The 21938-nt window shown below is 45.2% G+C and overlaps 1 protein-coding gene across 1 annotated transcript in view; it reads right to left on the bottom strand.

Moving 5' to 3' along the window:
* CTNNAL1 (catenin alpha like 1) overlaps positions 1-21938 on the bottom strand; it is a 673107-nt gene that overhangs the window by 90969 nt on the left and 560200 nt on the right. Inside the window, exons 13-14 of the mRNA XM_068123645.2 lie at positions 14310-14360; positions 13474-13628 (exon numbers count right to left, since the gene is read on the bottom strand). Coding sequence (XP_067979746.2) covers positions 13474-13628; positions 14310-14360 — 206 coding nt within the window. The remainder of the gene's footprint in view (positions 1-13473; positions 13629-14309; positions 14361-21938) is intronic.

Genomic DNA, 21938 nt, shown 5'->3' with positions numbered 1-21938 from the left:
TTGTCCGGACCATTTTAGGATTTCTGTGTGGAATAAGCTAAGATTTAGTAATTTTTTCTGCTTTTTTTGTTTTGCTCCACTGCAAACCAAAGAAATACAAAAGTGGATACTGTTACGTGGTCCTCCCGGTAACTACCTGGTCTTGGTGACCCCCGGACCGTGGGAGGGACCCCGCCAGAAAGATATATGGTTTATACGCTTTCGTAACGCAATCAATATGAATTCCGGTCAAGAAGAAACCCCACACCAAGGATCCGGAATAATCAATAATATATTCACTGAGCAATCAACAACCATCAACAATGCACAATCAATATTACAACCATGTGAACTCATCTACACAAACTCTAAGATGGCCATCTTAATCTTATACATTCCTCACGTGAGCCCCACTCCTGACTCCCTCCGTGGTCAATGTCTCTCCTCTCCGCACACGGGCGGTTGAACGAGCCCCGGGCGGACGGGCTCTAAACGTGCCGTCTCGGACTGGGGCCGCGGCTGCAGCGCACCTCCTTGCCAAGCCACGGGGCAAACCCAGCGCGGCGTCCAACGTGTGCGAGGCCCCAAGTGCGACCCTTACGCGTCCTTGTGGATGGGCAAAAACCCAGCGCGGCTTCCGACGCGAGCGAGGCCCAACGTGCGGACCCGTACGCGTCTTTGTAGACGGGGCAAAACCCAGCGCGGCTTCCGACGCGAGCGAGGCCCAACGTGCGGACCCGTACGCGTCTTTGTAGACGGGGCAAACTGTCCCGGACGCTTGGTTTCGTGCACGAACTCACGGTGACTGGACGTGTCAAAAGGTATTTTACCGCCCAGGTAACTCCTCTCGCCAGACGTTTCGCAACGGCGCGTTTTCCGCGCAGCGTAAGGTCGATTCCACCTTCTCGTCGTCGCGGGGCGAGGAAGAAGAAGCACCGTCCTTTTCTCTCCTCGTCTTTTCTTCTTCCGTTTCCCGGCCACTTCCGTTTTCGGCCACTGGTTCCGAAGGGCTCCTGACCCTCCCATCACAACAACCCTTAATATAATACACACGGATAAGCAACCTGAATGGTAATTTACATACATTCACCTAAATATGTAACACTCCCCCCCTTCAAGAAAGAAAGTTTGAACCCAGCGAAAACTTTCTTTGCCGGCCAATTTGGAGAAACAAACCAGATCACTCAACCCCCCCCACATTATCCGTTCCCCCCGGGCACAGTTATCACTTAAAAATAAAGCAACCAAAATTTCACCCCAACCCCTCCAGATTACTCCCTCTGGACTAAGTACCAACAACGACCTTGTCCCTGCCAAATCAAACTCCATCTCAGGACCCTCTGACTTGGCCCGTCCGTATCTTGGTAATGAAGGTTAAGGGTTGATCAAAGATCCAAAGTTAAGCAACTCGATAGCACCTTTTCCGGGAGGCCAAGCCGAGTATTCACTACATGGATGCCTTTAGGAACGCGGAGTTCACGGTTAGTCCGTGCAGGAAAGTTCTCTACATGGGCGCCTTGAGGAACGTGGAGTTCACGGTTAGCCCGTGCATGAAAGTTCACTACCTGGACGCCTTTAGGAACGGCGTTCACGGTTAATTCGTGTAGGAATCTTGGCTCGGCGGCTCCGCCGCCTTCAGTGCTTCAACTTCTCAGAACTTCCCTAATAATTAGGGTGGGACCACTGGTCCCTGTAGTCCCATGAATAGCGGTCTCCTTCTCGGCCACCACCAAAACTACCGCCCAGTTGTCCTCTCCTGTAGACCTCTCGACGCCTACGAAATGCCTTCCCTACTGTTATGGTCCGACCCTCCAAATCCTTGCCATTCCAATTCTTCTCTGCCTCTCTGGCGTCTTTTGTGCTGGCAAACGTGACAAAGCCGAACCCTCTTGACTGTTGCGTTGCCCAGTCTCTTACCAACCGCACTTCCACCAGCGGCCCATATCTGTTGAAGACAGAGGTCAGAACTTCTTCCTCTGTGTTGAAGTTCAGTCCCCCTACAAATAACTTGGCACTTTTGTCGCCATCCCGAGCTGGTGTGGCGTTATTTTCCCTGCTGGGCTCTTTACCAACCCTCAGGTTACCATAAACTTGACCCCCGGCCAAATCATTCCCAATAACCACAGATACACCCTCTACAGGAAGCGTGGCTTGTAAACCGACGGTGACCGGTCCTGACACCAAATCGGACTCCAAATGGATGACATGAAGGGGAGCACTAACACCGCCCCCGATCCCCTGTAAACGAACACTATCCCCCGTTGCCGTCTCCTCGGACCATGGCAAAATGCCTTCAAGCATTAAAGATTGATGTGCCCCTGTGTCCCTCAATATCCTAACCGGTTTCCGGTTAGTCGAGGCTCCATCCCGTGACACAAACCCCTCTGAAATAAAGGGTTGGTAACCCTTTTGATGGCGATTTCTCACAATGGCCATTGCGTTTGGAGTCGTAGTCGTCGGACTCCGCTCTGGGTCTTCGCTTTTCATGCGGTAACAACTGGACATCAAGTGTCCAGGTTTCTTGCAAAAAGCGCAAGTAGGCCCGGAGGAAAAACTCGTGGTCTGCCTCGGGCCCCCCGAACTATAAGTTTGTCTTGGGCCCTCATCCCTCCGATTTCGAACCGGTGGGGTATCATAGTTGTCCCCATAATCCTCTCGAGGCCGCCGCCATGTATGGTCGTTCTCCGCACCTGCTGTTCCCCACCTCCCCTGCGGAGATCTAGGCGAGGAGTTAGGTTCGTGGACCCCTATTCGGTGGGTTAAGGCATAATCATCTGCCATGGTGGCTGCGTCCCACAACTTTGGTACCTTCTTTTCCTGCAGGTACACTTTGATGTCCTCGTGGACACACTGCTGGAATTCCTCCACCAGGATCAAGTCCCGCAATTTCTCGAAGTCTTTCCCGACTCCTTTTGACTCACACCACCGATCAAACATGTTTTCTTTCACTCTGGCAAACTCCACATGGGTCTCACTCTCCCTCTTCCTGGCATTCCTGAATTTTTGCCTGTAAGCTTCCGGAACCAACTCATAGGCCTTGAGGATGTGCTTCTTCAGTACCTCATAATCTGCACATTGGTCCATTGGTAGCGCCGAATAAATTTCCTGAGCTTTCCCCACCAGCACACTTTGTACGAGTATGGTCCAGGCCTCCTCCGGCCAGTTTAATTGTCGAGCCACTTTCTCAAAGTGTGGGAAGAATTTCGCGACTTCCTTTTCACTGAACGGTGGAACCAGCCTCACATGTCTGCCCACATCCCAGGTTTTCTGGTTAGGTGTCGACCCCGTCAGCAAGGGTGGTGCCTCTCCCCGTTCTCTCATTAACTCCAGCTCCTTGCATTTGATTTCTTGCTGAAGCTCCATGTCACGTTCCTTTAATTCCCTTTCCGCTTTTCTCTCCTCTGCTTCGAGGTCCCTTGCAGCTCTCCTTTCCTCTGCTTGTTCCTTTTCTCTTCTTTCCTGGAGTTCTCGTTCCACTCTCCTTTCCTCTGCTTGCTTCTCTTCTCTCCTCTCTTCTGCTTTCCTTTCCTCTTCTGCTCTTTCCTTTTCTGCTTTCCTTTCTTCTTCTGCTCTTTCCTTTTCTGCTTTCCTTTCTTCTTCTGCTAACCTTTCCTGGAGTTCTCGTTCCACTCTCCTTTCTTGTGCTTGTTTCTCTTCTCTTCTCTCTTCTGCTTTCCTTTCTTCTTCTGCTCTTTCCTTTTCTGCTTTCCTTTCCTCTTCTTTTATCCGTTCCTGGCTCCGTAATTGCAACTCCAGTTTCCGGAGCTCAACGTCTTCTGGTTCTTCGGGTAGCCACTCCCAGGCTAATTCGTCCCATGTTCCTAATCCCACCATAGATTGTATCACCGTGGCCTGCAACTCTGCCTTCCTCAAATTAGTTCGGACCTCCAAGTTAAAATGTTTGGCCAATTTCAAGAGATCCGACTTTAGCAACGCTCGGAACTGTGCCTCACTCGGGGTTACCCCAAAGTTCTGTGCCACAAACGCCATGGTGCCTATCGTTAACACCTGTTAACCTTCACCCCAAGACTTTCCCCAATTTCTCAAAAAAAAATATTACCAATTAATAATTAATTAATAAATTTTAATTACCAAAAATATTATTATTTTATTATTTTATACACTTTTAGATCCCGGACGTAGACCCAATTGCGAAACCGCAAATCGTAATTTGGACGAGCCCCCAATTCTGTTACGTGGTCCTCCCGGTAACTACCTGGTCTTGGTGACCCCCGGACCGTGGGAGGGACCCCGCCAGAAAGATATATGGTTTATACGCTTTCGTAACGCAATCAATATGAATTCCGGTCAAGAAGAAACCCCACACCAAGGATCCGGAATAATCAATAATATATTCACTGAGCAATCAACAACCATCAACAATGCACAATCAATATTACAACCATGTGAACTCATCTACACAAACTCTAAGATGGCCATCTTAATCTTATACATTCCTCACGTGAGCCCCACTCCTGACTCCCTCCGTGGTCAATGTCTCTCCTCTCCGCACACGGGCGGTTGAACGAGCCCCGGGCGGACGGGCTCTAAACGTGCCGTCTCGGACTGGGGCCGCGGCTGCAGCGCACCTCCTTGCCAAGCCACGGGGCAAACCCAGCGCGGCGTCCAACGTGTGCGAGGCCCCAAGTGCGACCCTTACGCGTCCTTGTGGATGGGCAAAAACCCAGCGCGGCTTCCGACGCGAGCGAGGCCCAACGTGCGGACCCGTACGCGTCTTTGTAGACGGGGCAAAACCCAGCGCGGCTTCCGACGCGAGCGAGGCCCAACGTGCGGACCCGTACGCGTCTTTGTAGACGGGGCAAACTGTCCCGGACGCTTGGTTTCGTGCACGAACTCACGGTGACTGGACGTGTCAAAAGGTATTTTACCGCCCAGGTAACTCCTCTCGCCAGACGTTTCGCAACGGCGCGTTTTCCGCGCAGCGTAAGGTCGATTCCACCTTCTCGTCGTCGCGGGGCGAGGAAGAAGAAGCACCGTCCTTTTCTCTCCTCGTCTTTTCTTCTTCCGTTTCCCGGCCACTTCCGTTTTCGGCCACTGGTTCCGAAGGGCTCCTGACCCTCCCATCACAACAACCCTTAATATAATACACACGGATAAGCAACCTGAATGGTAATTTACATACATTCACCTAAATATGTAACAGATACCAAAATATGTTTTAATTTCAACAATTTTCTGGAATAAATGGTGCATTATTTGAAAAAAGTGCAAGTGTGCCAATATTTTTGGCCATGACTGTATGTATGTACTGTGTGACCTCACAATTCACGGGGGATACGTACCTGAAAATCCACGAATTGCGAAACCACGAATAGCGGGACATTGTTTCAATGGAAAAGGGGGGATAGGTTCCCGATTCGTGAAAATCCCCGAATAGAGGACCAAACCGCGAATGTATGCCGTGGCATTGTTTCAATGGGGGAAAAGGGGGATAGGTTATAGGTTCCCGGTGATTCCTGATTCATAGAGGAAAATTTTAAAAGTTTAAAATATTTTTGACCACAAATGCACATGATTACAGTTTCACAAAAAATGCTTTAAAAAAACAAAAAACAGCACCAGGTACCATTTCCAATTTATTCAAGGAATGAGCTTACAGTTTATTAAAAGTGCTTAACCATAACATACCGTGAAAGTAAAAAAAACACATCACCATCATGTACCGTTTAATTTTTATATTTTACAAACACACGCAACTTCCAAATGATGATGATGATGATGATGGTGGCGATGATAATGGTGATGGTGATGAATTAAAATCCCATAAATTCCTCGAACTTTGAGGGCGACCCAAATGATGGTGCAGCAAAATCGTGCACTAAGGGAGAGCCAGGAGAAGGTGAGGACGCTGGTGAGAATGCTAGTGAGAATGCTGGTGAGAATGCTGGTGATAATTCTGGTGAGGACGCTGGTGATAATGCTGGTGAGGATGCTGGTGAGAATGCTGGTGAGGACGCTGAGAGGAAGGCAGGAGAGGGTGTTGATGGCGCAGGGCTGAAGAAATGGGTAATGGGGAGCAATGGGTAATGGGGAGCAGCCTGATACATTGCCCAACATTTTGATGTAGCTCTTTGTACGAGAGCAGCACATCATCCAAGCCCCTCTTGAACTTGAGGTACCCCTCCACGACTGGGTCAGTGTCTTGCACCCTGTCCGCAAGCGGCGCATGTCCTGTAGCAACTCACCCAGGAACTGGACTGTGGGGTAGGACCTGAGCACCTCTTCCTCATCACTGCCTGCCTCCTCCTCCTCGGAAACCTTTGGAATGGCGTCCAACTCGTCCTTGGTGAGCAGGTTTAGGGAACGCTTCAGCATCATGGTTTTCAGCATGAAGCCCCTCGTCTGCGTGTTGTCCTCGATCCATATTCTGAGAGTCTTCTCCATCCTTTCCATATGGACATTCTGAACATGGGTGACCACATTCGTACTCAATGCAGCGCTCGCTGAGGCTCTCTCATGATTCGCCTTCTCCTTCTTCCATATGTAGCGAACGGTGGATTCGTTGACGCCGTGATGCCTGCCCACAGAGGACGCACTCTCCTCTTGAAAGCCGGTCGAGCAGCTCCACTTTCTGGCTCAGGCTCTTCATTTTCTTCTGCCTCTTGGTAGTCGATGCATCTCCAGCATTGGTCTTGCGCTTGGGAGCCATGATTGAACGATGTGCAGAGCGAGAGTCAAAAACGCAGGTCAAAGCAACGGGACGAAGAAGATGATTGAGATCCAGGACACAGTCTGTATATGTATAAATGCGAGCATTGTGGGTAACTGCAGGAGGGGTGAATACTCTGCCCATTGTTTGTGGGGCATGTTATCGGATGATGCGATATTGAGCCGATCTGCTAATTTCAATAATAGATTTAATGAAGCATTTGCATTCTATAATTTGTGGGGTTGACTTGTTTTCGTAGCTAGCGGAACATCCCGCGAGGCTCTCGATTATAATCCGGCTAAAATTCGCGGCTGCGAAAGCCATGAAAACACAAATCACACAGCAGTGAATGCATGAGCAGGTCATGCTCGCGGCTTGTACATGATTTTTTTCCGTACGTCTATCCAGCTGCTTCATGTGGTATATGGCTGGTGAAAGATGGGTTTTTATAAATGTGTCAAGCTATCAGCTCGTGAAATTCTTTTTTTGCGCCGCTGAAAAACCGCGATTTCGCAGAACATGGCCGCGAATAGTGGAGCCGCGAATAGTGGAACCGCGAATAGTGGGGTCCGACTGTATATATATATATATATATATATAGATGTGTTGTTTGGTCAACAACTGAGATGAGTTGAGTGATATATATGTAGATGAGTTGTTGATAGTGGTTGAGATGGTTTGGTCATGTGTTGAGGAAGGATGAAAGTGACTGGTTGAGAAGAGTGATGGAAATGAATGCAGAAGGAAGTAGAGGACGGGGAAGACCGAGAAAGACTTGGCTACAGATGGTGGAAGAAGAAATGCGGGCATGGGGGTTAACAAGGAGAGAGGCAGAAAATAGGACAAAATGGAGAAGATTGTCATGGGGACCGCAAGGCTAACCCCTGCTCTAGCAGGGAAAATGGCCATAAAATGCATGTTGTTGTTGTTGTATATATATATATATATATATATATATATATATATATATATATATATATATATATATTATAATAATGCATTTATTTTATATAGCGCTTTTCAGGAAGCCCAAAGACGCTTTGACAGAGTGCAAAACATAATGCATAGCAAAACATAAAAACAATTGCAAAAAAAGAAGAATCAATAGGGAAATATTCAAAGCACAAAGGAGGGAGAAGGAGAGGAGATAGTCAGGGGTTAGATGCTGTGGGTAAAATGTTGAATGCAGTGTTGAACAGGTGGGTCTTGAGTGATGTTTTGAATGTGGTGAGTGAGGAGGAGTCTCTGATGGTGTGAGGTAGCGAGTTCCAGAGGGTGGGAGCACCGATGGAGAAGGCCCTGTCCCCCCAGGATCTAAATTTGGTCCGGATGGGGGGGGGGTCAGGAGGTTGGTACCAGCAGAGCGGAGGTTGCGGGTGGGAGTGTGTCTGGAGAGGAGGTCAGCCAGGTAGGATGGGGCCAGGTTATGGAGGGCTTTGTAGGTCAAGAGGAGGATTTTGTACTGGATTCTCTGGGAGATGGGGAGCCAGTGAAGCTTGTAAAGGACGGGGGTGATGTGGTCACGGGTCCGGGAATGGGTGAGTAGACGGGCAGCGGAGTTCTGAATGTATTGGAGTTTATTGGTGATTGTTGAGGGTGAACCATAAAGGAGGCTATTGCAGTAGTCCAGATGGGAAGTGATGAAGGCGTGGATGAGGGTTTCTGCAGCCACGGAGGAGAGGGATGGACGGAGACGGGCGATGTTTTTCAGGTGAAAGAAGGCTGTCTTTGTGATCTGTTTAGTGTATTTGTCGAAGGAGAGGGTTTGGTCAAAGATGATGCCAAGATTCCGGATGTGAGGGGAGGTGGATACTGGGATACCATCGATGTTGAGGGCAAAGTTATTGGTGGATTTTATGAGCGTTTTTGGGCCAAAGATGATTATTTCAGATTTATCATAGTTAAGTTTGAGGAAGTTGATTTGAAGCCAGGATTTTATTTCAGTGATGCAGTTTGTCAGGATAGAGTGGGTGGCGGTGGAGATGGACTTGGTGGAGATGAAAAGCTGGATGTCATCGGCGAAGCAGTGGAATTGGAGACCATGACGGCGGATTAAGTGACCGAGGGGGGACAGGTAAAGGATGAAGAGGAGGGGGCCAAGAACTGAACCTTGGGGGACACCTTGGGGGAGGGGAGCAGTGGGGGATTTGCAGTTATTGATGGAGATGAACTGACGTCTGTCAGAGAGGTATGATTTAATCCAAGAGAGGGCAGTGTCGGTAATGTTAAAGGTGGTTTCAAGTCGGGTGAGGAGGATGGTGTGATCGATGGTGTCAAAGGCGGCGCTGAGGTCGAGGAGGATGAGAATGTTGAGGTTGCCAGCGTCAGAGGAGAGGAGAAGGTCGTTGGTGATTTTGAGGAGAGCAGTTTCAGTACTGTGGTTGGAGCGGAATCCGGATTGGAATGTTTCATGCAGGTTATTGGCAGAGAGGTGATGTTTGAGTTGAGTGGCTACAGCGCGTTCCAAAACCTTTGACAGAAAGGGTAGGTTGGAGATGGGTCTGAAGTTATTTAGGGTGTCAGGGTTTAGTCCAGGTTTTTTCAGAATGGGGGTAACAGCAGCAATTTTGAGGGATGGTGGGACGATGCCTGTAGACAGGGAGGAGTTTATTGTTGCAATGATAAGTGGAGAGAGAGCAGGAAGGGAGGCCTTGACAAAGCTGGAGGGGATGGGGTCAAGAGTGCAGGTGGCAGTTTTCATTCCGATGAGGAGTTCAGAGGGGTCAGTAGGGGAGACTGGGGAGAATTGAGACAGGGGGTGGCAGGATAAGGGGGGGGCAGGTGGTTTGAGGGGGAGCGGGTGCGGCAGTGGTCAAGCTGTTGTAGATGTTTTCAATTTTGCGTTGGAAGAATGAAAGGAAGGAGATGCAGTTGTCTGTTGTGAATGACTGGGTGGTGGTGTTCAGGGGGCTGAGGAGTTTGTTTATTGTAGAGAAGAGTGCTTTTGGGTTTCCGGAGCCAGAGTGGATAATTTGAGAGTAGTAGGCGGAGCGGGCACGGGAGAGGGCATCTTTATAGTGTTGTATGTGGTCCTTGTAGGCCTGGGAGTGAACTGTGAGACCTGTTTTATTGCGGAGTCTTTCAAGTTGGCGAGCACGAGTTTTCATCAGGCGGAGTTCAGGGGTAAACCAGGGAGCAGAATGGGTGAAAGAAACCGTTTTGGTTTTTATAGGCGCAAGTTGGTCAAGGCAGGAGGAGAGAGTGTGGTTGTAGTAGTCAGTGAGGTCAGAAGGGGTGTGGAGGTCAACAAAGGGAGAAGTGGACATTTTTTCAGAGAGGGTCGATGAGAATGAGGTAGGTGAAAGAGCGTTTAGCTTACGGAAGTTGATAGTGCGATAATGCCTTGGTGCTGGGGTGGGGATGTTGATGGTCAGAGTGATGGCTAGGTGGTCAGAGAGAGTGAGGTCAGAGCCAGAGAGATGGTGCAAAATTAGTCCAGTAGAGCAGACAAGGTCCAAAATGTGACCACGGTTATGGGTAGGAAAGTTGACATGTTGAGTGAGGTTAAAGCAGGTGAGTAAATCAGTGAAGTCAGTGGTTAGCGTGGAGTCAGTGGAGTCCATGTGGATATTGAAATCACCAAGGAGGAGGATTGAGGGGGAGAGGGAACATAGCTGGGTCAGAAAGTAGAAGTCAGACAGGAATGATGGGTGTGGTTTGGGAGGGCGGTAGACAACAGCCATGACTGACTGTGTGTGACCAGAGAGTTTAAAAGCCAGGTGTTCAAATGATGGAGCAGATGAGATGGAGATGAGGTTGGTCTTGATGTCTTGTCGGTGAATAACGGCAATTCCACCACCTCGGCCCTCCGAGCGTGGTTTATTGATGTAAGAATATCCATTGGGTGTGGTGAGGTTGAGCGTGTAGTAGTCCAGTGGTTGTTGCCAGGTCTCAGTGAGACAGAGAAAGTCCAGTTTATTTTCCAGGATGTAGTCGTTCAGGATGAGGCATTTGTTGTTGAGGGACCGGGTATTGAACAGGGTGAGCTTGATGTTGTTTTGTACGGGGGGTATGAATCCAGGTGATTTGGCCAGGGTTCGCAGACAGGAGGTGCGATTTTGTGCGTTGTTGTGACCAGGTGTGTTGGGACGATGAGTGGGAGTGCGCTGAGCCGACCAGAGGATGGGGATGGAGTGACCTGATTGTAAATAAACAAACTTACGACCGGAGCCACGGTGAATGTACCTGGGTCGACGCAGGAGTCCATTCGATTTGATTGCAGAGATGCATGATGGGGTGGAGCGGGTTTTAAGCAGGAGAAGCCTTGCTTGCGGCGGAGTACCGCAGAGCCATGCCAGCAGGAGCGAAGGGACAAGCACGAGGCCAAGGGTGAGGAGGCGAAACAATCGTCACAACCCACGGGAGTGGGCCCGAGGAAACAGTGAAGGAGCCGAGCAGGTGAAGCCAGGAGCAGAGCCGGGACCATGCAGAGGGCAGACAGGAGCGAAGAGACGAGCACGAGGCCAAGGTTGAGGAGGCAAAGCGGCAAATGCAGCGGCAAACGACCGCCGCCGCTAATCAAGATCACGGCGGCAAACCGCCACCACCGCCGCTGCAAACAATGGGCACAACCCACGAGAGTGAGCCCGAGGAAACCGCGAAGGAGCCGAGCAGGTGAAGCCAGGAGCAGCAGAGCAGAGCCGGGACCGTGCAGAGGGCAGACTCAATGGCCAAAAATCCGCCACGACCACCAGGAAAGCAAGATACGGACAATGGTCCAGTCAGAGAAGCGGCGAGCAAGTGACGCCAGCGTCCTCTCACGACCGGACCGGAAACGGAAATAAAAATGGACGGAAACGGAAACCGGAAACGGAAATATATATATATATATATATATATATATATATATATACATATATATATATATATATTGTCATGCGGACCCTTCGGTTAAGACCAGGGACCGCGGATGGACGAGAACGGATTTACTGGAGGCGACGACCAAACACGGATTCGGCTATAAAATGCGGGAGGAAGAAGGGAAGTGGAAACTGTGGCAAAAGCGCTTACCTTCAGCGAACCGACGGCAGCTGCAGGTAAATTAATGAACTCGGACAAACAAGATTTAGAATGTACAAAAATAAACATGTTTATTCCGGAACCCGAGACAATGAAATGCGACGGTAATCAAATAAAGAGCCGAAGTTGGGATCCCACACACCTCACTTCAGAAACGAGACACAGGAATGGATGAAAGGAAAAGAATCGTCGTGTGGTGGAATGTGGTACGTCTTAACTGTCCTTCATCTTGTCCCCACGTGGCTCCAAGCTCCGCTGCACACCACGAGGTCCCTCGCTCCAAGCTCCAAAGCACTGCGAAGGCCCGAGCCAACGCCCAATGCAGGCTTCTCGTCAACCGCCCACAACGTCCGTGCACCACTCTAAGCTCTAGAAGCACCGAGAACCGCTCCAAGCACCACGCAGATGGCGAGCCAACGACCACCAGGACCTCTCAAGACCAAGAAGAAGTGCAAGATCTTCAGGCACATCGAGACAGTCAGAGAGCACAAGGCCTAGAGCTGCTGAAATGTCGTGCAGCGCACTTTTATCACCTGGGCGGTGACGTCAGCCTTGGCGCACCACCAAACAGTGCCTTCCACCGAAACTTCCAGCTCCTTCTCTCCAATGAACAACCTCCCTCTTAGTTGCGTCTTCGCGCCTCCCGCACTGGTTGGCTGGAGGTTCGCGCCTACCGTGCTGACCAATCACAGGCCTCCTGGGCATGTTGCTATGCAAGTTCGTGATGCGACCGGCGGCAGCCATCATCGGCGGTGTCCTGGCCTGGTTTCCTGCCCGTTTTCTTCCGAAGTCTTTGTCAGGGAAGGGAATTTAATTACTGTGTGCAATAAAGGGCCTATCAAAGTGTCTACAGGTGTGCGTTGCCATAAGGTACAAAGGTTTGATCACCAGGTGTGACACACAAGGGCTGTTATCTTTAATCCCTACACTATCTAACACCCGAATATCCTGGTATGTTCACAGGTATACTCTTACCCGACAAACCGGACTACACATGGAACTTATTACAAGGTAGATTCCCTATCGCGACAGACGAAGCATGTTACCTATTCAGATCTACCTGACTCTAGATATTGCTCTACCCTACCGACATAACAATATATATATATAGCTATGTAGCTAAGAGTTATTCACACTCTCGCCCCAAAGCTGCCTAGCCTGGGTTTGAATATCGGCCCAGCTACAAACTGTTATCCTGGTGTTTTGCAGGCAGGTCGAGGCATGAATGTGTGTGCTGTCCCTCGGATGGATGTTACGCTGGACATCCCATCTGTTAAAGATTCCACCGTGTTCTTAGTGAAGAGCAGGCAGGTAATTTCTGCCACTCTGACCAAATTCCAAATTCCTGCTCTAACCTACTCAGTAAATCTTCAGGCAGGGTCACCTGGTACATGAAAACCTTGGACCAAAAGCATTCCCTGGCCAATCAGATGGGTTAGAAGAATTGTTTCCATTCAAATCTCCATCTTCATATGGAGATACAGATATATGGTGATGATGACAGAGATGCTGACATTGAGATGATGACATAGAAATGAGGCATAGAGATGCCACCATAGAGATGCCACCATAGAGATGCCACCATAGAGATGCCACCATAGGGATGATGACATAGAGATGATGACATAGAGATGACAATATAGAGATGATCATTATAGAGATGACGATATGGAGATGGCGACATAATAGACAGATGGAGAGATAGAGATGGAGTATATATGGATATATAGAGATAGTTTTACATATAAATATATATTTATGGTTGAATCTGCTTAAGGAGTCTGTCCTAATCCGGTAAATCTTACCGAGTAAAAAGGTACATTGAGTAGGCCATGTTGGAGATGTTTTCAACCAGCTGTAAGATGACACTTTCAGGGTTACCCAGTCTCTCCATCTCTCCATGTACATCTGCCATAAGCAGGCGTAGCTCCAAGCTCAGCTTTGAAAGTTTCACTTGCTCCTGCATGTCACAATCATGGAAGCTTATAGTTATCTTGTGACTCATAGTACGGTGTTTGTAGCTACAGGATAGTCCTGCTTTCAGTTTCCACACTACCTGATTGTGTTTTGTCACCAGTAGAGACACGACTTCAAGTAGTGCATTGGCTAGGTGTTGCGATGTACAGCGTGCGATGTACAGGATCCCAAAGGATGGAAAAATTCCATTCCTCTTTCAGAGCAAGTATGTGCATTCTATGGTGGATTGTGGTCTGTTGACTCTGGATTTTGGCAGCATTCAAAGACGCTCCAGATTTGTTTGCTTTGAGGTAAGTCAGGCCTCTGGGTAGGCCAATAGGGAAGTTGTTGCCAAATAGATATATGTAATGCCTTTCGCCATGGTTTTGAATCAAACCAAGGCATGTAATGTTGGGCAAAATGTCACATACATTTGGAATTGTTTATTTCAATTTTAGATGTGCTGTCCCAATACTTTTGGTGCTTATATTGCAGATAAAAATCAAGTTTGCTAATATGGGTAATGTAGCCCAAAGGTTTCTTTGTGTATAATTTTCCTTGAATATATACTTTGGCTACAAAATAATGAATTTGGTACTAACCTTCTGATACCAAAACCGTTTTATGCATTCTCTAGTTGCTGTAATAATAATATGTGATTCAGAAATGTTGTTTGTATACACACCTCCACATCCAGATTTACTGGCTTTTCAGACTTTGGACTGCACTTGTGTTTCTGCAAAAAGAGACAGCGAAGGCCATTACAAAACGTCTGTCCATCAATTTAATGTTGAATCACAGCAACTTGTTTCCCTTTAGTCCACTAGATGTCATCGGTTACTTTCACAAACAAATAATACCTAAGCAAGCTTCGAAAAGTAAATATGGGGTGTCCATCATCTGTCTCAAAAGCTCAAAACCCAAAAGAGAAAAATATAATTATTTGTTAATTCACATTTAGCTCGGATATCTGATTAATTTTTCATTCCAGTTTGGATAATTTTGTATATTTCATTTAGTGAGATATCATACTAAAATACACCATTTGTGTCTGTCCGTCTGTCTGATGAATTTTTGACGCCAATACATTCCATCGTTACTTATCCAATCTCAACCAAACTTGACAGGATGACCAAGGGTTACATAATGAAGGTTGTAGCGCATTTATTTGCCCCCCTCCCCAAGGAGTTTTTATCCCCCGAGAGGCTTTTCCCCGCCATTGCCGTCAATGGGTTGCGTGTTGAGGTGTATAGCCGTATTAAATAAGCTTTATCGTGGCGTTTGTCCAAAGAAGAAGATTTATCGTGGTGTTTTGCCAAAGACGATTTTAATAACAAAATTAATTATAATCGCATATTATTAATGTTATGACAAAACAATATTAATACTAATAATGTCCCACTTCCCCAAGATATTTTTCCAGCAGTGATAACGTGTATAAATAGCTTATAGTTATAATGGTGTTTTGTGTGGGCAACGACCTCTACAGGAAGTAAAAATATTATAAACCACAAACACGTATGATTAGCTTTTTAAACAGTCGCTAATGCTCTTTATAATACTAAATGAAGAAATTTGGAGGAATCCCGACATCCATGAAGTAAGGTTTACTTGCAGAACTGAGCGAAGATCTATGGTACTCTATATAACCCACAAATGTTGCGTTAATGTGGCCCTTTCTACCACTACCGTGGCATTTTTCGTAGCGAACTTTTGAAACTCGCTCCCGTTGTTTAATATGAAATAAAGGGAGGAAGACCGGGATGTGCTCTTTTACCAAGCAGCTAGCTAGTGCTTGCCAAGCCAGCCATTCCTTAACGGTTTTGAATGGAGTGCTCGCTCAAATGCTTAAAGCACTTGGCGATCTCTTCACAAGAAAGTTGGTAAATGAACACACACCCAATGTTCTTGAGACCTGCCCATAGAAGGAATGAATGAATGAATGAATGAATGATCGTTTTAAGGCCATTTTCCCCGCTAGAGTGGGGGTTGGCCTTGCAGGCCCCATGACCTCATGGGGCCCTGTTTGAGGCAATGTTTTTTTATGGCCGGATGCCCTTCCTGACACCAACCCTTAGTCACCTCCTACGATGCGCAGGGATACGGTGTATCTATTCTAAATCGGGGTACACACCGGATCATTCATCCCAGCAAGCTGGTACTCAATTTGCCGACCTCGGAAGGATGACAGGCTAGATGCCCGGAAGGATGCCCATAGATCGACTGTAATCTACGTATATACCCCAAAGAGGAATGACCCTTCCTGCCCCTCCCAGAGTCTGTGGGTGTACTAGTCCCTCAAATTTAAAATGTGAAAGTTGAAGGAAAGCAGAAATGCTGTAACTTTCATAAAAACAATAATGGAAATATGCCATTTATTTACATTAATCAGTACGAACCAAATCACCATGCATTTGCAAAAAGACGTCTACAGAATAAAACGAAAAGGAAAGTCAGACCCCACTTTTTATTTTTATAAAAACAACTACAACTACAACTACAACTACAACTACTACTACTACTACTACTACCACCTTAACAGCACCAAATGTTTCCACTGTCTTGTGGGGTCGGTCAGCAAAGTTTTTGACTCAGGTTTATCAAAGACAATATGGAGGTCTGATGTTCAACCAAAGCAGATTTTGGCAGGAATCTCGAATCATTTCAGGGTGCTGGCCATATGTCACCGACTTTTTGCGAAAGATACAGTGGGATCTTTCATGCTCACAGATGTGATACCCAATTTTAGCATACATACTTTTAGAAATAATTTTATTATTTAAAATAATAAAATAATTTTAGCATACAGCACACTTAGTGACGTAATGCCCTGTCTTCGAAGCACCAATCCGACAATTTACATTGAGGTCTGGAATTGAACCCAGGCCAAACAGCTCAAAGGTAAGTGTGCTACCTCTGCAGCATTCAGTCAGATATCATGTCTTGTGAACGTTGAAATAATTTTGAACATTTTCTTTAAAATAAAGTGCAAGTCATACACAAATTACTGCAATTTGATTAAACCTTAGTGTGCACCCAGACTCAACGTTCTCATTGAATATGTTAATCACAGTGACATTAAAAAGCTAAACCAAGTGAGTTCTGGGAAATGTCTAGCAAGTCGCTGTACCTTCGTCTTTGCCTTCGGTGCAAATACTGCGCTGGCCAACAGGTGCTAAACCATCAGGTAATAGCTTGTTTTACACGAAGGCATATATGCCATGTCCGACTCAAATTGATTATTACACTTGTGCAACACATTGATTTGGACATTATACTTGAGGCTCCAGCTTTCTCCGACAACCCATAGCACTTGAGGAATTGAAGAACTGTCAATGTGATACGACGTAAAATATACAACAAAATAAGCAGTATATGATTAAAGCTGCAGCAACACAACATATTTGATCATAAAATAACTGATTTTCATTCCGATTCAAAATAAATATGAAGTGACCAGTGAAGGAAAGGAAAGGAAAGTGAAGGAAATCTGACAGGGGTTTCAGTATTTGGTTAGGCCAATGTCATGTGTCTAACCGCACAGAGCTCGATTTTTCATTTTCGCCCCACGGTCAAGGTCACAAGGTCACAAAATTGAGAAAGTCGATTTTTGATGGTTTTATTACATTGTTCGCTTCCTGATAGCGATGTCCTACATGACGGTGAAATGTCCTACATGTTTTTATATTATCACATACATCATGAAATACAAGTTTTCCAACAAATTTCAAGAAGCTTCGACCTTTGACCCTTGAAGGTCACAAAGGTCAAATTTTCAAAGTGGTCGGAATCAAACCGAATTTTCGGTATTGTGTAGCTAACTAACCTCATAACTGATTATACATTATTTTCTATTGCATTTCAAGGTCAGTAACCTTCGTTTTGACATTTCAAGGTCACAAAGTTCAAATTTTCAAAGTTGTCGGAATCGAACCGAATTTTCGGTATTGTGTAGCTAACTGGTCTCATAACAGATAATACATTCCTATTTATATATTTTCAATGTCGGTTTTGACCTTTGTCATTGAATACCGCTCGCTTGTGAATCATCGTCGTCTCCTGACTTGTTTGTTTGAAAATTGTTGTATTTGTTTGAAAATTGTTGTATTTGTTTGAAAATTGTTGTATTTGTTTGAAAATTGTTGTATTTGTTTGAAAATTGTTGTATTTGTTTGAAAATTGTTGTATTTGTTTGAAAATTGTTGTATTTTTTGGCCTAATTGTTGTGCTATGGTTCTAATTTATGTTTTTCTGTTCTTTCAGCTTCTGAATTGCTTGTTTTTCTTTCATAGACAGTTCTCTGGTCTTCATGTTGGTTTATGCCTATTGATGCCAAAGGCAGACTCTCAAGACAAAAGCAAATGCTAAAACCAAGACTAGACATTCACAGCTCTTTTATCTGTGAACGATTACTGTAACAAGAAACACCTGAGCAACAACAAACACCTGTCAGTCACCTGTTCCAATAATTATGCTCATCTAAAATGGGGGACTGAACAGAGAAAGTGTTATTGCTCTACATTTGTAAAACATATACATAGAAATACCAAGAAATAAAATCTGACCTTCAGTACTCTTGCCTCATATTCATCTTTTGATCTCAAATCCAAATTTCTTGAATATATAGCAATAATAACAAATTTGACTTCACTATATATTAGTAAAATACTTATGTTAATAAAATTAATAAATTAATTAAATAAATAAAATAATTAATTAAATAATTACAATAAAATTCCAATACTTATGGAGGGCACTGCATATTATTTTTCTGACATGCTCATTTGACAGGCAGCTAATGTAGCCAACTATTTTTTTAACCGAATAAACGTACATACGGTATAATAAATATTATGGTGTAAACAAATATAGATGTATCGTGAATCTTGCCAGGAAATGCAAAACACACGTTTTTACAGCAAAAAAAATAAAATCAAGCACATGCATAAGAAACATTTTCAATGCACAATTATTGGCTCAATGAAGATCAATACTAAAACATAGATAAGTGACGGATAATTAAATAGAATGCGGAAACAAATCGAGTAAATGGAAGCACATGGACACAAGAAATAGAAAAATAGCCAAGGGATCCGGTTCATTGATTTTTCCACGTGTTGGTCAAATCTGCCGCTTAAACCTCATTAATGCTCAGGTTTCTGAACTGGATTTATCATGTTTGGCTGGTATATCTTCCTACATGTGTTGCTGTGTGTATTCCCATCCAATTTTCCGTGTTGAATGAAATATTCTTGTTATATTTGTCAAATTCGTTTTCATGTTGTTCAAGGGTTGTTTACAACTGTGAACATTCTTTGTCCCTTTTGTCTACGTGCTCCTCATTTTGCTTCTTTCCTCCAAAATATTTTACTTCTTCCTCCTCAATGCTATTCTATTTCCCCTCCTCACTTTAAAAAAATGGACACAAAAAACTTTATTTTTCCACTCCAGAGCAATCTCATTCTACTTGAATTCCCTTCTGCCTGCACTTCCTGTTCTCCATTTCTTTCATTTATCAATATTCAATATTTCCAATGTCAATATTCATTGAATATCAACTCTTCTTCCTTTAAAAGCATTAAACATATTTTAAAATCCTTCACTTTCCGTAGTTATCCACTTCATTTTCCGAACCACAATATATTCCTCTTCTTCTTCTTCAAAAATTTTACTTTCAAAAACTGTGTCAGCTAAGTGCTTGGTCCACCAACCCTCCTCTGCACCTACAGCACCACCTTTCGCCATACCTTCAACAAAAATTCCTCCATTTGGCCACAACTTCCCCTACGCTAGCATCTCTTATTTGTCTGTGTGTTGTATCGTCCTCCAAAAAAACGACGATTCCATCTCCATCTCTCTCCCAGACAGCATGGAACAACTTTCAAACGTTCATCCCATCTTTCTCTCTTCCTCATATGTGATGATTTCAATTGTCACCATTCAAATTGGCTGAGTGTTGCTACCTCTCTCACCAGCCATGGCAATTCAGCAAAGGACTTCTGTGACTCCATGGGACTGACTTTATCTGTAAACTATCCAACGTGGATTTCTCCCAATGGCAAATCCTCCCTTCTGGACTTGGTGAGGACTAACTTCCCCGAAAATGCTTCCTGTTCTTCCTCTGCTCCAATGGGTTCATCTGATCATGTGCTTGTGAAAGCAAACATCACTCTGGCTATTCTCAGAGAGCTGCCTCAATGTCGGTGAGTCTGGCATTGCACTCAAGCAGATTTACAGGGACTGCAAGCAGCCATCTCAGTTCAGGACTGGTTTCCCATATACACTGCCTCTGATGTTCTTCTCTCTCACAATCTTCCACAGCAATCTTCTCTCTCACATGCACAGATTCACCCCATCTCGTCTTCAATTATCCTACCCTTCTTCCCGCCCATGATACATTGAATTCAGTGGTGAGGCAGTTGCTCGATCTGAAGCAACTTGCCTTATCTTCCTGGTAAGCAAACCCGACCGAAGGTAATCTCAGCTCATTCCGCTAAGCCTGCAACAAGTGTGTATCTTCTCTCAGGAGAGCCAGAAAACAACATCTGTCCAACCTCAAGATTTAACTTTCAAACTTGTCTTCGTCTTCTAAAACCTGCTATCACCTTGTGAAGGCTGCCTTTGGCATATGCTCCCCTCCATCCCTTCCCTCTCTTCAAATGGCACCAAGGCCGATTCCACTCGAGAGAAGGCCAAATGCCTCAACATTCCGTGTTTACTTCCAAATCTTATGTCCCCACTCCTTCACTCTCTGTACCCACCATATCTAGTTGCACCCAACTGCTCCCTGACTCTGTCTTTTGCACCTGAGAAGGTAGAGAAGGATCTTTCAACCCTCGACTCTGACTCTGCCACTGGACCGGACAGTATCAGCACAGTTAGTCAGGTTCACTATGTTGTTTCGTTCAAAATCATGGTAGATTAGCAAACCTATACATTTTTAGAAACGTTATTACATGGAAAATCTGAAAATCAATGTTTACATTTGCCAATTCCGACCAATTCGATTCGACCAATTCGACCAATTCGACCAATCGACCAATTCCATTCGACCAATTCGACCATTCGACCAATCGTTTCGATCTACCATTCGACCATTCGACCAATTCGATCGATTCGATTCGATTCATCGAATTCGATTCGATCGACCATTCGACCAATTCGATTTGCCAATCAATTTGACCGACCTTTGCTTGTGTGGAACGGACTGTGAAAACGATGCGGACTATATTGTCGGATACGACACACAGGACAGTGATGACGAACTCTAAATGGCATATTCTGTAATCGTGTATGTTTGATGCCATTGACTGCCTGTGTATATTTTGTCATTGATTGCCTGTGTAGATGTGAAGTTTCCTGACTGCATGTGTATATATGATTTTGCTGACTGCCTGTGTATGTTTGGTGATATGAATTATTGTGACACATTTTGATGTTATTAACTGCCTGTACAAAATGATAACATGTATTTGATTATGCAACTTATCGCGAATATAAAGACGGTATTTTGCAATTCAAAACCTTTGATTCGTGTCTTACCATTCCCCATAGCACTAATTTGATACTTTCATTGGATTCTTTGTCCCTGAAAATATAGATTTAGTATATTTTTTAAAGTTTTTAGGGTAATTAGAGGCAGAAATAGAACAAAATATGTATTTTACAGTGGCCATTTTGAAAATCCAAAATGACCGCCATACAGGTATCTCTCCAAATGTAAACATTGATTTTTAGTTTCCTTATGCTATAACCTTTCCAAAAATGTATAGGTTTGCTAATCTACCATGATTTTGAACGAAATATAATTTATTGACATAGTGAACCTGACTAAGTGTCCTAAAAACCTGCTATGTTGCTCTTCCAAAACTCTCTCTGCCTTTTTCACCATATAATTTGTCCTCCGTCATCTTCCAGATGAAAGGTGCAGAAACTGATCGTCTTAACTACAGTTCTATTAGCTTACTTCCAAACATTATCAAGGTCATGGATTCCATCATTACAGTTGATATGAAATTCTTCCTTTTCGCCAACAACCTCTCCCAGATCACCAAATCAGATTCAGATCAGGTCACTCCACCTTGGATGTGCTGATTTTACTCTACTATAAATGGATGAAGGCCCTCAATGTCAGAAATGAGATCAGGGTCGTCTGTCCAGCTATACATTGAGCCTTTGTTTGATACAATCTGACATCCCGCCTTGCTCTCAAAATATCTGCCAATCACATCCAAGGCCACATCTATGATAGACAGGCGTCAGGCAGTAGCCTCTTCCCTCTCTTCAGACAATCACAAAATCACAAGCTGGTCAA

Source organism: Myxine glutinosa, chromosome 7, assembly GCF_964187855.1.
Source record: "Myxine glutinosa chromosome 7, kmMyxGlut1.1, whole genome shotgun sequence".
Classification (NCBI taxonomy): domain Eukaryota; kingdom Metazoa; phylum Chordata; class Myxini; order Myxiniformes; family Myxinidae; genus Myxine; species Myxine glutinosa.
Note: the sequence above shows the minus strand (reverse complement) of the source record. Positions and strands in the feature narration are given on the sequence as shown.